The sequence below is a fragment of the Amia ocellicauda genome, chromosome 21 (assembly GCF_036373705.1).
Source record: "Amia ocellicauda isolate fAmiCal2 chromosome 21, fAmiCal2.hap1, whole genome shotgun sequence".
NCBI classification, from domain to species: Eukaryota; Metazoa; Chordata; class Actinopteri; order Amiiformes; family Amiidae; genus Amia; species Amia ocellicauda.
The window spans coordinates 3,136,610-3,157,036 of NC_089870.1; the positions used below are offsets into that span (position 1 = coordinate 3,136,610).

The 20,427-nt window shown below is 40.1% G+C and overlaps 1 protein-coding gene across 2 annotated transcripts in view; it reads left to right on the forward strand.

The window, feature by feature from the left end:
* Positions 1 to 14,596, forward strand: part of plekhh1 (pleckstrin homology domain containing, family H (with MyTH4 domain) member 1) — a 61,954-nt gene extending 47,358 nt beyond the window's left edge. Inside the window, exons 20-30 of one of the 2 annotated variants that reach the window (XM_066694131.1) lie at positions 1,423 to 1,599; positions 1,881 to 1,978; positions 3,239 to 3,416; positions 4,770 to 4,925; positions 5,674 to 5,771; positions 6,019 to 6,160; positions 6,777 to 6,919; positions 8,906 to 9,035; positions 9,116 to 9,205; positions 9,972 to 10,118; positions 10,614 to 14,596. In XM_066694131.1, coding sequence (XP_066550228.1) covers positions 1,423 to 1,599; positions 1,881 to 1,978; positions 3,239 to 3,416; positions 4,770 to 4,925; positions 5,674 to 5,771; positions 6,019 to 6,160; positions 6,777 to 6,919; positions 8,906 to 9,035; positions 9,116 to 9,205; positions 9,972 to 10,118; positions 10,614 to 10,802 — 1,548 coding nt within the window. In that variant the 3' untranslated portion in view covers positions 10,803 to 14,596. The remainder of the gene's footprint in view (positions 1 to 1,422; positions 1,600 to 1,880; positions 1,979 to 3,238; positions 3,417 to 4,769; positions 4,926 to 5,673; positions 5,772 to 6,018; positions 6,161 to 6,776; positions 6,920 to 8,905; positions 9,036 to 9,115; positions 9,206 to 9,971; positions 10,119 to 10,613) is intronic. The other variant, XM_066694132.1, reaches the window with a different exon arrangement.
* Positions 14,597 to 20,427: the final 5,831 nt, after the last annotated feature.

Sequence of the window (20,427 nt, forward strand, 5' to 3'; positions counted from 1 at the left end):
ATACTTATTTCCCTCATTAACATGCAAATCAATTTATAACTTTTTTGAAATGCGTTTTTCTGGATTTTTTTGCTGTTATTCTGTCTCTCACTGTTAAAATACACCTACCATTAAAATTATAGACTGATCATTTCTTTGTCAGTGGGCAAACATACAAAATCAGCAGGGGATCAAATACTTTTTTCCCTCACTGTACATGATGTCACTTCTCAAACGTCCACATACTTGCATAATTTTATTTAGTAAAATCAGAAGATCTTTTCTTAGTTTTCACTCAGTTGCTTGTGCTGTTACAGTACAAAGGGGAAACTCGGCAACCAACCTGCAATCAGTTTTTTTTTTTTTTTTAATTCTGCTTTGTTAAAACCTAACAAAGGATGTGGTTTAAATTACTTTGCTTGTCAGCGGTGTAATCATTTGCTATTTGTGTTGCAAGGTTGGTCAGATTTTTTTCTCTACAGCTGACCAGCACCATTCTACTTTTGGACAGTGTGTTAGGTTGGCTGTAGCTGTGTTTGTCACAGTAAAGCCCTGAAACAGGGAGATGAGAAGTAAATTGCAGAATTATTTTACACTTCAGGTCGGTGCATCTAACAGGCTGAAATCTACTGCACAGACTATGGGGACCTTGAACTTTTCCCCGACACTGCCCCATGGATAACATTCACAGACAGTGTTGACAGTTGGCCAGACAGTAAAAGATTACATCCCTGTCTCAGTTTGGATTCTCATGTAGCTACATAATGGGATTCCTGTTCTTTTTTATTATTATTTTCCTAATTATACTTTGTTTCCCTTTATGATAGCACCGTGGGGCTTAAAGTTATGTGTTTGTGTGTGTGTGTGTGTGTGTGTATTTAGGAAGATAGGATCCATCAGCTGTAGAAATTAGGAAATCACATTCTTGTCAGTTAATAAAAGGTAGTGTCTATTGTAAAATTACGATTCTTCCCATTCAGATTACCTATTAGACATCCTAATCCTGGTGTATCAATTAAACTTAAAAATATTGGTTGAAATATATTAAAATTACAGATTTTAACATTACAACAAGTGCATTACTGCAGATCTTTTAAATTCTAGATGGAAAAGCACTTACTTATTGTAGTGTGGACTACAGGCAGTGCAGTCCTGACAGTGTTACAGTGAGTGTTTGCTGACACCTCCTGGCTGTAACTAGTAATGCACACTACCTAAAGATTATCTGCACATAAATCCTCAATGCCTTTCGCAGAATTATCCACTGACAGGATTGATTTATGATGCTTCGGAATAATAACACAATGTTTTGTTGTTTTTGTTGTTATATTAGCAAGGACAAAAATAGGCAAGTTATTTCTTATTGCAAGTACTGCATAATAAGTGCTTTCTCTCGTAGAACAGTGATGTGACAAATATCAATATCATTTCCTTCTCTTGCAGTCATGTCAGCTGTTCATCAACGTGCTGGTGGAGTCCCCCTCCATTGATTATCATATGTCCTTGGCCCAGAATGCATTGCAGGTGTGTCTGACACACCCAGAGTTACAGAATGAGATCTACTGTCAGCTGATCAAACAGACTAGCCACAGGCAGCCTCAAAACTACTCTCTAATCCAGGTGCGTTTAAAGAGTCTATAGCAGTCCCAAAAGCTTTTTCGTTAGTTTGCATAATTTATGCATGAATATATATATTTTTGTCTTTGAATATATAGTCATGACCAACACCTAAAAACCACAAACAGCTTACAGTAGTCATTATTTATGGAAAGCTAGTAGCCTCTTACTCCCAATACATGAGAAGTCACTGTTCTATTCCTTTGATATTTGCTGTGTGATTACTACATAGGGAGATTTTCTGAAGTTCATCACTCTTAAATGTCCTTTTTTTTCTGTTCTAGTGTTGGCAACTGCTGTCTGTGTGTGTCGCCCTCTTTTTGCCTCAGCATAGTTTTCTCTGGTACCTGAGAGTTTATCTACAGCGCCATGCAGATTCCAGGTACAGTACTCGAGCTAGGGCACTCTTTCACCTGCCTCTTGATGTTGATGTTGAATATATGTTGGAGTGCAGAAGGAGAGAGAGGGGAATTCTACCACACACATTGTCAGCATAGCAAAGGCATGTGTGCAGCTGACACTCTTGCACAATTATAGAAACACTAAAAGCGCTCAAAATTTGAATTGTGCGTGGCTGTGCAATGGGTCCAATTCTAAAAGAAGGAAAAGTGCTAGGAGTTGGAAGTTTTAATGCTAGGTCTACTTTTAAGATGCTTGTTTCTAGTTTATATCCCTTAATAATAATATGAATGAGAATTTTTTACTCTGCTTTTACTGTATTAAGAAGAAATGGTTACCCTTTGCGTGGGTGTCTCTGAAACTGGAGATCGCAGTGAGGTGAAAACAGGACACCAATCCATTGTATGAACTCCAAAAACCCACACTGAATAGTTTTTAAAACCGGTATGGCTTGCTATACTGCATTTAAAATACTTAGTACTTTGTAACCGTATATATGTATTATAATCGGTTGTCAATCCTGTAACTGACTCAACTGACTCACTGAATAAAATGTGAGGTGTACCAGAAAGTGTTTCTTAAAATAATAATTGAAAGTATTGCTATTTACTTTGTCATATTAGGATTATGTGTTGCCTGCTTGCTTCATTGCATTCTGGAGGTCAGCTTTTAATGATTAAGAATTCTAAAGGGTCTCGACTTATTCAATTGCTCCTCTTAGGGCAGTTTCACACCTATTTCACAATTCGAATTGTGGTTCACTTTTTTTTTTCCAGTGTAGTTTACCAATTGCAATTGAATGGAACTTGAACTTTTTCTAAGTGAATTCCAGTTAGTTTGTGACATGCAACCTCATGCAGACCAGAAGGCCATTGGTTCCCAACTGCGCTTTTCCAAACACTCTCATTTCTTTTGCAGCTTATTTCAGTTCTGAGTAAAAAAAAAATATATATTTTCTTTACTGTGGTCTTGTACTGCCTTTCACTTATTTGGTGCTTTTATTGCATAACTGCAGAAGAAATTGAACATAATGAATGATTTTTGCATATTTCAGCGGAAAACACTTTCCAAGGAACATTATAAGGTTCGAACAAAGGCAGCTCCTTCAGAGGCATGGGTTTTACCATACCTTAAGCTTGTATTTACCACAAATAGTAATTAACACTCAACTCTAAGAAAATCGAGTAGTAGAGAACTTTTACATTTTCTTATGTTCAAAGTGGTCTCTTTGCTTCCATGTAAGGACTGAAGTGGGGAAGTATGCCATATACTGTCAGAGATCTGTGGCACGCACCCTGCAGAATGGAGACCGCGAAGCCAAACCCTCGCGAATGGAGATCATGTCCATCCTGCTCAGAAACCCTTACCACCACTCGCTGCCCTTTAGTATACCGGTGCACTTCATGAACTACACTTACCAGGTGAGAGAGCAGAGAGAAGGGGGTGGGGGGTGATTAGTGCATGTGTCAAGCATGAGTCATCCACACACCTGCACCCTAGGATCATTGTGTCAAACTCAGTGCCGGGGGCTGCAGTGTGTTTGGGTTTTTGTCCCCACAGGAGAACTGGAGTACAAAAAGTACACTGTTCACTCTCAGAGCACATTATTTGAGCCTGGAGAGAATAGTTAGTTATCCAGTTGATCATGAAATTAAACCAGTTTAGGTTCCTGAGAGTTGAAATAGAAACCAGTGGGCCCTGAAGCCCCCCACAAACCAGCTTCAACACTCCATGAGCAATTACCACAAACAGTTCTCTGAAAAAGTATTCTGATGTGGAACTCTATCAGAACTTGAACTGGGTTGTTTTCTAACAGAAGTGAAGTGTCATTAAAAAAATCACAACTGCTTTCCAAATGCATTAGTTGTCAGAAAAGCATATAAACCCACTGATTGAAGGACCTCAGGCAGAATGTGTCAATCAATCAGCTCTATAGGGGACCAAATTAAAGAAAAGTGACTCCCCTGGTGAAAGAAAGAGAACCAATTCACATATTCCCCCTTTTTGCTGTTTTAATTGTAGGTGTAGAACTGTTTTTAATTGAAGTGGAATTTAATTGTCACTCGATTGCAGAACTGGAACAAACTACCCAATAATCAAGTGAATAAATGCATTCAATCAGTGACAACTGTGTCTAGTAAACCCAATGAAAATAATCTAATAACAGTTTTGTACAGTTCTATTCATTAGTGAACCAGGTAAAGTGAGGAGGCACTTAAAAAGGCTAACAGAATGCTAGGAGATCAATAAGGCTCAGTACAGTACAGGAAATTTCAAAGGCCAAACAAACTTTGTCATAAAAAAAAAAAAAAACTTGGCTTTTATTTCAAGGTCAAAGTATATTTTATTATCCCAGAAGACATTATTGGATGTTTCTGTACAGAGAGACAACAATTGCTGCCAAGTCACTGACAGTCAGACCTGGGTTTAACACATATGCCCAAAGGATGGCACACAAGCCTGCATATAAAGAGGAAGCGTTAGAGTGAGGACTTGAAGTGGAAACCTCTAGTCCAGGGATAGGCAAACTAGAGTGCCACAATCCTGCAGGTGTTGTAGGTACAGTATCTATCAATCATCAGTTACCCATCCATTGTTAATCATCCAATATCTGGAACGCATGGTAGTTGTGACCAATAAAGCCAAGCACAAAATCAGTTAATTAGTTAAGGGTTGTACGGAAGACAAAAACCAGAAGTGTCTGTGGGACTACAGAGCCAGTGTCACCCACCCCTGCTCTAATCCCAGTGCCTTTGCTGCCTGTATTGTTGTAGGTAGTGGGCTTTGATGGCTCCACCACAGTAGACGAGTTCTTGAACACTCTGAATCAGGAAGCAGGGATAAGGAAGCCAGCTCTGTCGGGCTTTGCCCTATTCACAGACGACCCCTCAGGGAAAGACCTAGAGCACTGTCTGCAGGGCAATGTCAAGGTAAATGCATTAATGAAACTTACCACACCAAAACAAATTAACACCTGTCTTTCCTAATGAGTAAAGGGGGGAACTTGAAGAAATGTAAATCTTTTAGTATGCTAATTTTAAAGCAGGGATTCCCAAACCCCTGTCCTGCTGGGTTTTTGTTTTGTTTTTTGTTTTGTTTTTTGGACCAACTGAGATCTATATTGTTTAATTTAATCCTTAATTGAATCTGAACAATGCAATTTAAGGCTCAATTATTTAATTAAGAGCTGGGGTGGAATCTTTTCAGAGTTTGTTAAAGCTCTGATTCAGCCTTCTTTCATGGACATTTTCAAATTCAGAGCCAGATAGTTGAAGTTGACTTACAACTTACATTATTATATTAAATTAAAAGTGCAGCGTCTTACTTTGAAGGGGTAGTGATTTACATACTTTCAGACTTGGGAGTTTGTATTTCTGTGTGCCAAGCTTCCAAGTCCATAGTTAATTAATCACACTGGAAGTAGTATATAAAGCACTTATTTTAACAAGGAATGCAGTTAGACTTGAATTATACTGCATTGATTTGTGGATCAGGCAGAACCTCATTTGTTATGGTTAAGAATCACACACCACTCGAAAGGTGTTGCTCTTATATACTTGGAATCTGTATATACACATTACATTCATCTGTACATTTAAAACACCGACCAACTACACTGACCTAAATACTACACTGTCTAAATTGTTTCTTTCTCTGTGCTTGTCTGTTTACATGTAGATTTGTGATGTGATCTCAAAGTGGGAGCAGGCATTGAAAGAACTACACCCTGGGAAGTATGAAGGAACGAGGATTGTGCGACTGACCTATAAGAGCAGGTACATTTAGCGAAAGCATTTTGAGAGAGATTGACACATTGTTATCTTGCGCTTTTGAAAATGGACAAGTGAACGTTTCCTGTTCTGTGACTTAACCTTAAATACTATAAACTCCAACCCCCAGCTATCACCGTTCCTCACCTTCTTCATACACACCTTTATTCATTTCACCCCCATTTTGTTCTACCTCACTCACACTAGCAAACACTTGGTCAGTCTTTGCTCACTCAGTCTTGTCTCCATACAGGCTATGTTTCCGTGCTCAGGCCAAGGGAGAGACTGAACGAGAGCGCCTCCTGCTGGTGTACCAGGTGAATGACGACGTGGTGCATGGGAGGTTCCCTGTCAATAAGGAGCTGGCGCTGGAAGTGGCTGCGCTCATGGCCCAGGTACTTGTGTGTTGGGTTATCTAAAACAGTACACTACAACTATATAGGGCCTTACATCACAGTCGAGATGTAAACTAATAACAGCAATAACATCCTGAAGTGCAGCGGTCTTCTTGTTTTATTTTTTGCTACCCTAAACATAGACAGTCTGATACGGGGGACTGGAGAAGACTGCATGTGTAACACGGGGGAGAGGTTAGGGTAGATTTTATCATCCGTTTTGTGGATTCAGCCACAAAACAAAACTTAACACCCCTACTCAAAAGGGGAATTCATTGTTATGGAGTTAGTTTGAATGTGAATGGTTTACAGTTGAACATCTTCTGTAAATGTTACAACAGTGTGTTTGTGTGTTTGTCCAGGGGTGGGGTTTAGCCTTTATTTCCTCAGAACAAAACCAGCCTCATTTTAAATGCACCCCTGACAAGTTCAGACCCAGATTACTCAAGACCAGGGTTTAAAGTATCACAAGATCATTATATGCCACTTTAAGCTGCTTTGAGAAGGCCATGAACAATTGAACAAGAGTGAACATGCAAGCACTTGTTCTGCCTTTATGCTGTGATCACCTGCTGCACCGAGGTCTCTGGAAGGGATGTTCTGTTGCTCTTGGCAGGTGGAACATGGGGATTTGGACCGGCCGGTTCCCTCCAGCCCTGGGAACTCCTCACAGACCAAGATGCAGCAGCTCCTCCTGCAGGTTCTGGACCGGTTCTATCCCAAGCGCTATAAACAAGACTGCACCCCGGAGCAGCTCAGGTACTCAGCAAGGAAACCGTACCCTGATTTCAGTGGCTCCCAAGCATGGCCCTGGTCATGATAACATTATTTGAATCTTATATACACCGATCAGCCATAACATTATGACCACCTGCCAAATATTGTGTAGGTCCCCTTTTGGTGCCAAAACAGCCCTGACCCGTCGAGGCATGGACTCCACTAGACCTCTGAAGCTGTGCTGTGGTATCTGGCACCAAGACGTTAGCAGCAGATCCTTTAAGTCCTGTAAGTTGCGAGGTGGGGCCTCCATGGATCGGACTTGTTTGTCCAGCACATCCCACAGATGCTCAATTGGATTGAGATCTGGGGAATTTGGAGGCCAAGTCAACACCTTGAACTCATGATTCATCAGACCAGGCCACCTTCTTCCATTTCTCCGTGGTCCAGTTCTGATGCTCACGTGCCCATTGTAGGCACTTTCGGCAGTGGACAGGGGTCAGCATTGGCACCCTGACTGGTCTGCGGCTACGCAGCCCCATACGCAACAAACTGCGATGCACTGTGTGTTCTGACACCTTTCTATCAGAACCAGCATTAATGTTTTCAGCAATTTGAGCTACAGTAGCTCGTCTGTTGGATCGGACCCTGTCGCTGGTTCACCGCTTTTCCTTCCTTGGACCACTTTTCATAGGTACTGACCACTGCACCACCGGGAATACCCCACAGGAGCTGCAGTTTTGGAGATGCTCTGACTCAGTCGTCTAGCCATCACAATTTGGCCCTTGTCAAAGTCGCTCAGATCCTTACGCTTGCCCATTTTTCCTGCTTCTAACACATCAACTTTGAGGACAAAATGTTCACTTGCTGCCTAATATATCCCACCCACTGACAGGTTCCATGATAACGAGATTATCAGTGTTATTCGCTTCACCTGTCAGTGGTCATAATGTTATGGCTGATCGGTGTATTTATCCGTTATATTGCCCGAAGGGAAGCAACCATTAGGCCTTAAAGGGGAACTAACACGGTCCCTAAAATGGTGGGTTTATGTGTAGCTATAATGTGTAAGATGTATAGTTTCCCAGTTCGATTATATCATTTAAGTACGATTAACACTTTCAAATGTAAAACTCACCGAATAATATAAGTTCATAAGTAATGTGTGTCTCTTATTTTGTAAGAGATGTCATGTCTGAAATTACATTCTTTCTCACAACCTATTAACTTATTATAAATCGCACATGTAAGGTTTAGACACACAAATATCTTTACCTAGGAAAAATATATGTATATTCCATACATTTATCAATCAACCCCTTTTCTCTACATCTAAAGATGTCTCAGTCCAGGATCCAACTGACCAACAGTAGCCGATCTGTGTTGTGTTTTCCAGCTGGTTAAATGTAATGAAACCAGTAAAAACATATGTAAATCTTGTGAAACTAATAACGGGATGACATGTATACACTAGATAAGAGGCATAGGAGTGTTAATGCTGCTCACAATTAAAACAAAGGTTGTGAAACAATTCACAATTGGTCTTCTTTATGTGAAAGTTGGTTTGAAAACGCTAGCTGTCGTGGTTGGGGAGATACAGTTCTTTTCATTCATGTCTGGCAGCTCGAGTCAAATATCAAATTAATATCATATGTCAAGCTAACTTTACAGTGGTACCTCATCATGTAAAGTTCTGACTAATCTCCTGGATCTTGTCTGTCTCTCCTGCATGCCTAATGGTTTACCTTTTCTTCATATTAAAAGCACATTTGTTTGAATTATGGGGAACCTTTGTGTTGTTCGTTTAGTGTGAAGTACTCTTGTGAATGGCACTGTAGTAAAATAATTAATTTATCTGATTACCAGTCATCTGGATTTGTACATGCCCTGGAGGTTTATTACTTATCAGTGTTACTTGTGATTGGGTTTAAATTAAAAATGGCCTTTGTAATCCCCCCCCACCACAAACAGATTTTATAGGCTCTGAGTTGTAAGATATAACTGGATGTGTCTGGGTCCCATTGGCAGACGACTGGCTGACAGAGTGGCTACAAAGTGGATGGTGCTGCGGGGCTGCAGTGCGGCGGAGTGTGTGCGGATCTACCTGACGGTGGCACGCAAGTGGTCCTTGTTTGGAGCCAAGCTCTTCACTGCGAAGGTACGTACGAGACTGGAACAGCCAAGACTCTGTAATCCCCCCTGGCCTGTTCCACTTGACCAAGTTTGTCTGTGTCTCAGCAGCCTGTCGCCCCCTCTCCCCTGGAGGAGACGCCAATGTGGCTCGCAGTCAGTGAAGACGGACTGAGTGTGCTGGAGTACAGCACGATGGTGAGGGAATGACGTCTCCGTGTGTGTGTGTGTGCTGGCTGCTCGTTTTCGGGGCGTATTGGTCAGTGTTGTTCAAGTCGAGTCCTTGAGAGCCAGACTGATGAGATTTATTGGGCTCTTTACATCATCCCCTGCCTTAAACCTAGGAAAGGGTTGAAAAGCATCACTTAGTTAATTAAGAGCTCAAGTGGATCGAGAATCATGACCTTGAAGACAGGATTTGAAGAACAGTAGTTTAGAAAAGCAATACGATTTCGGTCAGTTGCTAAACCCATTGATAATTAAACGTCTTGGTATCTAGCATGTGAAATATCAGAATCTTATGTCGTGAAACATCCCATGGAAACACCTCGGATATATTTCAGACTAGACTGAAGAATTAGACTGCAGACGTGTTGAAATTAGAGTCCAAGTTGGGACTTACCTTTTTAACTGCTGAATTGTTTCGTTTTTCCACACGGTTCTTCCAAAAATGGAACCCAAAACCACCACCCCACTAGCCAAAAAGCTAAAAAATAAAAAGTGGCCAACCTCAAATTTAATTAATTGTGGAGCAGAAGGCGGGCCTATGGTTGTCAGATCAAAACTCGACTACACCCCCTCTATTTTACCAGGAGCAAGAGTGCCCAAATGGTGAATTGCACTGTCAGCAATTAAATGCTATAAGGGGTGATTTATATAAGTGATTTATATAAGTTTGACATTCAACTTGCTGTTCACAAACTGAAATTGAAATTTAATATTCAACCTTGTCCTTCTATCCTAGCATCTGGTGAGGACTTACAATTATCAGTCTATGATTACATTTGGGGGCTGCCGTGATGATTTTATGATAGTGGTCAGCCATCCCAAAGACAGAAGCTCTGGAAAGAGGACCCTTGAGAAACTAGTCTTTGCAATGTCAAAACCTAAGGTAGGTGAAGTAGACTCAAAGGCATTGATGTTAAATACTGCAGAGGTTTTGTAATGGATACTGTGGGGTTAAGGATTTGTTTCACAGGTGAAAGCTTAGACTTCTGAGATCCTCCTTAAATTACACTTCCTTTTATTCCTGCTTGCCTATTCTTTCCTCATTATTTTAGAATACTTTCTTCTCTGTAATCTGCCCAAGTATAAAGTTATTTAACATTGAATAAACTGTTGTTTTTGTTTGGTGAAATGCAGTTAGTGTTTGATTTTTGAATCGGTTCTAAAATTAGTTTGAGTCTGCTTAAATATCCACGCCTGTTAACTGTTACATAATTTTGGTTTCTTTTATGGCATTTATGGGTCTTTTACTGCCTGCAAGGTTTCTTGCAATAAAAACACTTTTTCTCATTTGTGTCGGTTGAGAGGTATTAACGAGTTCCTCTTTGAGAGCCCTGAATTATGTATTTTTTAATAGGAAGAATTATTTGTGTACCTGCAGATTCTGGAGATAACTCTGCTGATAGCCAGCTACATCAACTACTGGACCTCCAACCTCCTGTCCTCATGCCCTCACTCTCCCACTCCTTGTTCTCCTCATGGGACCAAGGCTGAGAAGAAACTGTGGGACATTGACAGCAGGCACTTCCCCTCCATGACACGGACCACCAAAGGACCCACGCTGCTGTAAACTGAAGGCCAGGACCTGGGTTTGACTGTGCAGAAGGCTGGTCACAGTGCAGGCAGGCTGTATGGCTGAAATCTATATTTTGCAGCAAGTTCAACTATTAATAAATATTAGGGGTCCACATTAGGAAAACTTGAGAACCAAAGTTTGTGAACCAAGGAAGCAGCCTTTGATGGCCTATTCTTCCAGCTGATTTGTAGTAGAGCTGGTATTTTGTCACACCTGCAGAGAAACTGAGTTTTACCACTACACTAACATAATGAAGATACATTTTTTTGGAGGATGTATGAGAAGTGAATCAAGCCAATACACATGAGAATTCATACTGTGCCTTTTGATATCTGTAATGCTGATAAACTCAAGCTGAGAGACTTGGCAGCTACTGCAGTTGCCTCTGTTGGGTTGTAAGTGAAAAGGATGCTGTACAAAACAAAAAAGGAGCAATATCCATTTGGTACCAAAAGTAATCAGTGTCCGTTTTCCCTGAAGACATTTTGTATCAGTCCTCTTGAAATGAATAAGTACTGTAGCAGTACTGCATCATTTAGTTGGATAGTAAATTCACTCTTTGGAGACCAGGTTATTGTTGTATTTTATTTTTTATTTTTTAAGATTATCACAGATTGGAGACTTTGGAGCGGTGTTTCTCTATTTCTTTCAATAGTGTAGGCCAAAATTAGCATTTCTTCATACAGTGCTTAGAAATTCTACTAGTGTGAGATAATTGTTGACAAATCAATCATAAATTGGTTGAATGTTCTTTAAGAATGACTGATTTTGTTTTCCTCATTTCACTGTTTAATTATTATTTTTTTACACTGATTTTTTTTTGCTGATGCTCAAGAATGATCAAACAACAAACACAAAGATTACATAAAATCGAATGATTCCTGTACAATGAGTCTGAACCTGGCACCATGATGATCAATAAAATCATTATAGACCACTAGAGACACTGCATCTGGTGTAATCTGGACCATTTAAAAATAAGTTATTTTAGCTTTAGAACAGGTGCATGCAATGACATTTTTCTGTGAAAGTTTACACTATAACAAGTATATAAACTAGAGTACTATCTTACTGTCACTTTTTGCAAGATGCTGTTCCATAAGTACTGATCTGAAACCAGTAAGCCTTTTATTTTATTTATAGCCTTTTGTTTTATTGTATAAGCATTTTATTTCCCTTGTTTGGGGCTGTGTGAAAAACCACTAGTATTTTTCTATTACCTTGGGAAGATCCGTGTTTGGCACTGTAAATGCCTATGCATTATCCAGGACATAGCCAAGAATACAGTGCTGTTATTTCTGAACTCTTCACTGTATAGTTCTGATTGTGAGTAACTGCTTTTTAGTTTTAAAGTCTACAGTTAACTCAGAAATAGGGTAGTATTCTGTTGCTTGTGTTACAAAAAAATATATATAATAATAATAAAAATAACACTATTATTATTATTCATAGTGTAATTGCTAGCTGATCTGAGCCAAATGCAGACGTGATGACATGAACTCAACAATGAAAACGGAAGCTCTCAAGCTGTCATACCATCATGTCACTAGCAGCGCTTGGCTATTAATACTAGTGGGGTGGTCCCTGAATTGCTAAACACACCCACATTTGAAATCATTAGTTTAATAATGCCATGAAACCAAATGGAAATCAGGCAAGCCAAGAGTCGTTTGTGACTGAATTGTAGGCTGTAAGACCATTGCATTAAAGATGTATTTCCTTGATCCTATTACACAAGTGTCCCCAACAAAAATAGCCTACTCCAATTTATACGTAACAATGAGAAGGATATGTCAGTTTTTAAATTGACAAGAAATAGGACCAGCCTTCAAGAGGGTTGCGTCCCCTTTTCTGCTTATTCTTCTGTTTATTGTTTCTTATTGTTTCTTAATCTCTCACCCCTGTTTTAGTCCATTATCTCCTGCTTACGATGACCAGAACACTATGCAGGGAAAACAGAATACTGTATTCCATGTAGAGCAGCCACAGAGCCCAGTTTTCTCATCTTACCATGCACATGAACATGTCCTGTTGTACATTTTCCTCTTGTCCTTTGTTTGTTGAGTAATGTATGAATGTGTGGTCTGTCGGGGCCAAGCTGTTTAATTACCAAGTTGTAATTGTAGTCGTTCACATTTTTTAAAGAAACTCTACACCCACACAGCAGGCGCAGCTGTAGCCGCATTCGCATTGCTCGCCCTCTTTACAGTCGCCTAACCGTGAGGACCGATACAAGAGACCAGTACAGAGCTGAGAGTTGTGGAGTCTGAGGGGCAGATACTCGGCTGCCCCTGTGAGCCTCTATTAGTGCTTCCTGCAGTTCCCATATTTGACCACTAGGCACCAAAATAAACCTGCCTGCTGAAGTGGGGCGCAACTTTGGATTGAGACCGAATCGCTGAAATAGTGATTTTAACTCTGAAATATCGACACTTGTTGTCTAAATTGATTACCTGATTTTACAGAAACTGTGTAATATTTATTACAAAGTCATTTATGATGTATTGATATGGATAATGAGTTTGAGAAAGAACTATGTTTTTGGTGGATGACTTTTGCTCCACCTTCCCATATGAACGAGCCACGCCTGCATCTTGTACACCAGGGTTACACGAGACACCTGAAGCAAAATATAAAAATGCAATTAACTTCAATGCTTTTCTACTCCTTAAGGTACTAAGAAAATGCATAAAGTCAATTCTGGTTTACTCTTGAGGTAAAACAAATATTGGCATTTTATTTATGAAACAATATTGGTAGGATTTTGTCAATTTATGTTTTCATAAATGCTTGAACATTTCCCAGAATGAAAAGCACCTTTATTTGTATATTTTTCTCACCATATATTTCAGGTGATTTTATATTGTATGGTACATAGCCTCAGTGTAAATATATTTCTGTAACATTTCAACCACAACTGTGGTCTGTTGCTCCTTAATCTGGTGCGGGTGAGTCAGATGGAAGTTCCAATATGTTTGTTAAGCAGTAATATTTAGAATATTGATCTGATAAACATCCTTTAACATTCATAGGAGCAATAAAAGGAACTTGGATCCTAAAGGAGCAGAGCTTTATGCAGAAAAGGTCAGGTTCTTTAGTGCAAGTGTTAAAGTTTAAAACAAGCTAGAATAATGTTGTTTTGTTCCACAACAACTGCCTTGAATAAGTAAAGCTGAGGCATGCTGAGTAGTGAATTTAGGAAGATCTCCCCTTTCTGTAACGAACACACTGAAAGCAAAGATTCGCTGGACTGCTAAATATTTTAATTGTGATTAATGTGATGTAATGCAGTCAAGCTGCTCTTTACTAAACAGTTTGGTTTCCTAAATACTTGGGTATCATGAGGGCTGTCTAAATGTTATGTTTGAGGAATACTTGAATCTTTAATGGATCAAACCACTGTCTTATGTCATTTGGCAAGTATCTGTATTTATTAGCTTTTTTGTTTTTTGTTAATGTTTTGCAGTGTTTAGTTACATTGCACATTATGAAAATTCTTGCATGAGAGTCAGTTGGAGCATTTCTATGTCATCTGGACGTGCTAGATTTTGTTATAGCAATAGAATATATTATCAAACTTAACACTAAAAACAATGCTGTATGATATTCTGTAACATAATGAAGTGTTAAGTCTGGGATTAAATAGATGTTGTGCATGCAAGTGAAACAATGTGATTAAATGAATTGGTTCACCACTTTCTTATTGTTTCCTATTAATGTATGTAGATGTATTTGCATTAATTATTCCAATTATATGTTTATAAATGTTTTTTCTTTTTTTTCTGAAATGCACCTTTTGTTTTTCTTTTACAGTTTTTCTTCATTGCTAAGACACTTTTAATGAAACTGGGGTCAACCTGATCCCCATCATAGCCTAATGAGCACAACAGTATTCTTTTCCATGTCTCATTGCTTTCATACACAATGCAAATGCTAAGCACATGGTTGCAAAAAATTAAACACAACTCTCTACAATAGATTCAAAACTCAGTTGAATAAATCACGTCAAACAAAATTACAACATTTGGTCACATTTACTACAAATGAAACCCATGAATGTGAACCTCTTCTGCACATGTGCAAGACTTCTTTGCTGTTCATCCTGCAATCAGTCCTTATTTGTAATATCCCCATCGAAGAAAAGCGGTTCAGATGTGTGGTGGTGGAGTAGCTCAAAGGGGAAAACAACAAGCTCATGTTTCAGATGAAATTCGTACCACAATAATTGATCATATTGTCAATCATGGCCTTTCCATGTGAGAGGCTCTGCAACTTAACACCTCATACATTCATTTATGAAGGTAAAGCTAAGTTTAACCTTTCAAATGTAGGTAGACAAGGGAAGAACCTCATTGGTAAGAGGGCCACAGTGAAATAAAGTAAATCTGTTCTCTCCAGCGATGGGTTTTTTTTCTACAATTTTACAATTGGCCCATACAATATACAATGTCTCCTTACATTTCATGATGAATTGCACCAGAGAGTGGTACTACCAGATGAGAGGGGGCTGGTGAGGCCTAATGTGTCCCACTTCATCTTCATATGGGACAATGTTGCTTTCCACCACTCCTGTCTGGTTACTGAATGGTTTGCAGCCCACGCAGTGTCTTGCTCCATACTCCAAAGCATTAAATCTTGTTTTTTATATTAATAATAATAATGCATTTATAAAGCTTCTGTAATTGAATTGATTTCAAACCAAGAAAAGGGGAATGGAATTTGTTACTTTGTTGAAGCAAAGCCCATATGACAGGTTCTAGTGTATGAATTGTCATATATAAACTTTTTTTTTTTAAAGATAGTTTTCAACATTCACGGTTTTATTTCTGAATAGATTTTGTATGGCACTATAAACCGATAATAACCTTAATGTTCCACTTCATATGTTTTTTTTTTTTCTGTTGGATTTAATGTATTTAAAAAACTAAAATGAAATATTTATAGGGTAAGAAATCTGTAGTCTGAAGTGGAAAAGCAAAGTACTTTGCCAGAAGAAATGGAAAGCTGAGAAAATGAGTAAAAAAATAAAATAAAATAAAAAGACTGGCAACAACTATTTTAAATATTTTTTTATTCAAAAACGGAATATTTAAGATTGACGACAAGGAATGTATTTTTCTTTAACACTGAATAAATTGGTTATTTTTTCAGCTTGGAAAACATCCCAATTTATATTCATAAATTATATTTATATATGAGATCAAATTAGTTTTTGACATAGCTCTGCATTATAAATGACTAATTTAATATATAGGCCTACATATAATTAAAGGGGAACGGCACCCCACATTTTTGTATCTTAATTCTGTTAGCCATATACACTCAGCTAAAGGATTATTAGGAACACCATACTAATACTGTGTTTGACACTCTTTCGCCTTCAGAACTGCCTTAATTCTACGTGGCATTGATTCAACAAGGTGCTGAAAGCATTCTTTAGAAATGTTGGCCCATATTGATAGGATAGCATCTTGCAGTTGATGGAGATTTGTGGGATGCACATCCAGGGCACGAAGCTCCCGTTCCACCACATCCCAAAGATGCTCTATTGGGTTGAGATCTGGTGACTGTGGGGGCCAGTTTAGTACAGTGAACTCATTGTCATGTTCAAGAAACCAATTTGAAATGATTCGACCTTTGTGACATGGTGCATTATCCTGCTGGAAGTAGCCATCAGAGGATGGGTACATGGTGGTCATAAAGGAATGGACATGGTCAGAAACAATGCTCAGGTAGGCCGTGGCATTTAAACGATGCCCAATTGGCACTAAGGGGCCTAAAGTGTGCCAAGAAAACATCCCCCACACCATTACACCACCACCAGCAGCCTGCACAGTGGTAACAAGGCATGATGGATCCATGTTCTCATTCTGTTTACGCCAAATTCTGACTCTACCATCTGAATGTCTCAACAGAAATCGAGACTCATCAGACCAGGCAACATTTTTCCAGTCTTCAACTGTCCAATTTTGGTGAGCTTGTGCAAATTGTAGCCTCTTTTTCCTATTTGTAGTGGAGATGAGTGGTACCCGGTGGGGTCTTCTGCTGTTTGTAGCCCATCCGCCTCAAGGTTGTACGTGTTGTGGCTTCACAAATGCTTTGCTGCATACCTCGGTTGTAACGAGTGGTTATTTCAGTCAAAGTTGCTCTTCTATCAGCTTGAATCAGTCGGCCCATTCTCCTCTGACCTCTAGCATCAACAAGGCATTTTCGCCCACAGGACTGCCGCATACTGGATGTTTTTCCCTTTTCATACCATTCTTTGTAAACCCTAGAAATGGTTGTGCGTGAAAATCCCAGTAACTGAGCAGATTGTGAAATACTCAGACCGGCCCGTCTGGCACCAACAACCATGCCACGCTCAAAATTGCTTAAATCACCTTTCTTTCCCATTCAGACATTCAGTTTGGAGTTCAGGAGATTGTCTTAACCAGGACCACACCCCTAAATGCATTGAAGCAACTGCCATGTGATTGGTTGGTTAGATAATTGCATTAATGAGAAATTGAACAGGTGTTCCTAATAATCCTTTAGGTGAGTGTATATTACAATATACTACTAGGGTTCTGACCCAGGATATCTTACATTTTAAAGAAATTCACAATTTTGTACACGTTTTGGCTCATTCAAGGTTATGTACAAACGTAACGCAGTTTCGGCCCGGCCTGCCTTCAGGCTTGCCTGGTGTCTACGAAGCAAAACATACTAAAATAGTAAATGTGTTTGGATAAGCTGATAAATTGATATAAGTATATATATACACTCACCTAAAGGATTATTAGGAACACCATACTAATACTGTGTTTGACCCCCTTTCGCCTTCAGAACTGCCTTAATTCTACGTGGCATTGATTCAACAAGGTGCTGAAAGCATTCTTTAGAAATGTTGGCCCATATTGATAGGATAGCATCTTGCAGTTGATGGAGATTTGTGGGATGCACATCCAGGGCATGAAGCTCCCGTTCCACCACATCCCAAAGATGCTCTATTGGGTTGAGATCTGGTGACTGTGGGGGCCAGTATAGTGCAGTGAACTCATTGTCATGTTCAAGAAACCAATTTGAAATGATTCGACCTTTGTGACATGGTGCATTATCCTGCTGGAAGTAGCCATCAGAGGATGGGTACATGGTGGTCATAAAGGGATGGACATGGTCAGAAACAATGCTCAGGTAGGCCGTGGTATTTAAACGATGCCCAATTGGCACTAAGGGGCCTAAAGTGTGCCAAGAAAACATCCCCCACACCATTACACCACCACTACCAGCCTGCACAGTGGTAACAAGGCATGATGGATCCATGTTCTCATTCTGTTTACGCCAAATTCTGACTCTACCATCTGAATGTCTCAACAGAAATCGAGACTCATCAGACCAGGCAACATTTTTCCAGTCTTCAACTGTCCAATTTTGGTGAGCTTGTGCAAATTGTAGCCTCTTTTTCCTATTTGTAGTGGAGATGATTGGTACCCGGTGGGGTCTTCTGCTGTTGTAGCCCATCCGCCTCAAGGCTGTACGTGTTGTGGCTTCACAAATGCTTTGCTGCATACCTCGGTTGTAACGAGTGCTTATTTCAGTCAAAGTTGCTCTTCTATCAGCTTGAATCAGTCGGCCCATTCTCCTCTGACCTCTAGCATCAACAAGGCATTTTCGCCCACAGGACTGCCGCATACTGGATGTTTTTCCCTTTTCACACCATTCTTTGTAAACCCTAGAAATGGTTGTGTGTGAAAATCCCAGTAACTGAGCAGATTGTGAAATACTCAGACCGGCCCGTCTGGCACCAACAACCATGCCACGCTCAAAACTGCTTAAATCACCTTTCTTTCCCATTCAGACATTCAGTTTGGAGTTCAGGAGATTGTCTTGACCAGGACCACACCCCTAAATGCATTGAAGCAACTGCCATGTGATTGGTTGGTTAGACAATTGCATTAATGAGAAATTGAACAGGTGTTCCTAATAATCCTTTAGGTGAGTGTATATATATATATATATATAGGTCTAGCGACCATGTCAGGGTTTAACCTTTTGGGCAGTAGGCTACGTTTAAAATGCTCTGCCATGACTCAGGGAGGGACTATCTTTGCACACATTTATAATTTGATTCCTGCAGCGACAGCATCTCTGTTCATCCCAGAGAGAAACGGGGGAAAATGTTTGTATATAACTTTAAATATCTGTATCGAGTTAATTATTTTTTACATACATAATTAATCGTATATTAAATAATAAATAAGATTGAACACAGGAGGAGAAGTCACACAAAATAAATGTTTACTAATAAATAACTATTATTTGCATCTCTAACCATTACCAGTTTATTTAGTAGGCTATACACACGTAGCCTACATACATACATATGCTGGTTACATACATACATAAACAAACAAATGAATAAATGAATTATTTTAATATGTATTTTGGAGGTTTAAGTGGGATGGGGACTCAAATCTCAGCGAAGCTCGAGAATCGCTACACTATCCCGCGCGGCTCCAATATCTCCCCCCGGAGAGTTGAGTTGCTTCGTGTTTTGGGGTACGCATCTCTGTGGCTCCGGCAAACACTTCTGACACCAGTGTAACACTTTGGTGGTTTTCAGGCCTCAGCTGCCCATCCGGGCCTGGAGCAATGCCCACTGGGTCCACGGCAGACCCAGCATCGCCGTCCTCCTCTGGGCTCCACCGGGGGCTCCGCTCGCCCCACTGGAGGGAAACTTCGTAACCCAACCCTCGGGGGGGACCCCAACACAACCTCCGCAGCCTTGGGGTGCCGGCCGGGGCCTTCTCTGGAAACCATACAGGCGGTGCAGGAGCTATTCGAGAGGAGCTGTGAGGGAGCAGAAGCAGCAACTATGGACGGTGCTGGCAGGGAATGAGGACCTGTTTGTGCCGCGGGATGAAGACTGCACGACGGGTCTGGTGCAGCACGACACAGACACTGGAGATGCCAGGCCCATCCGTATTCATGCACGCCGCCTGCCCTTTGCCAAGAGAGCTGCGGCAGAGGAGAAGGTCAGAGAGATGGCTGTGGTCCGTCACAGCTGTCCTTGTGCAGAAAAAGGGCGGGTCATGGCAGTTCTGTGTGGACTATAAACAGCTGAATCATGTCACCTGGAAGGACTCGTACCCCCTTCCCCTGATTGAAGATGCCCTGGACTACATCTCTAGGTCGGCATGGTTCAGCTGACATGATATATACAGCTAACATAATCAAGATAACAAAAAAAAGATTAAGTGTTGACTTACGTGCGAGTGCGCATGCGAAGAACTTTGTGGCTGCTGACAATTGATCCGTATCAGAAATGGCAGTGTAATATAGGCACCACCTGACGGATAAGGTATAAGGTACTTTTTTCTTTCATTTTTCTTTTTCTTTTTTATTATGAAACCTAGACAGTGACCATGTATATATACTGAAGCGTAAAATGTATATGAAATGTGGAATTTGAATTATAGCCTAGTACAAACTGAAATCCAGCGCCTCTGGTGGCCAAACCCTTAATTGACTTGCAACCAATCCCTACCTTGTGAGGACCAATGTTGCTACGATATTTTTTTTACAAATATATATATATACGTGCATACATGGGGTTGCTGGCGTTGAATTTAGTTTGTTG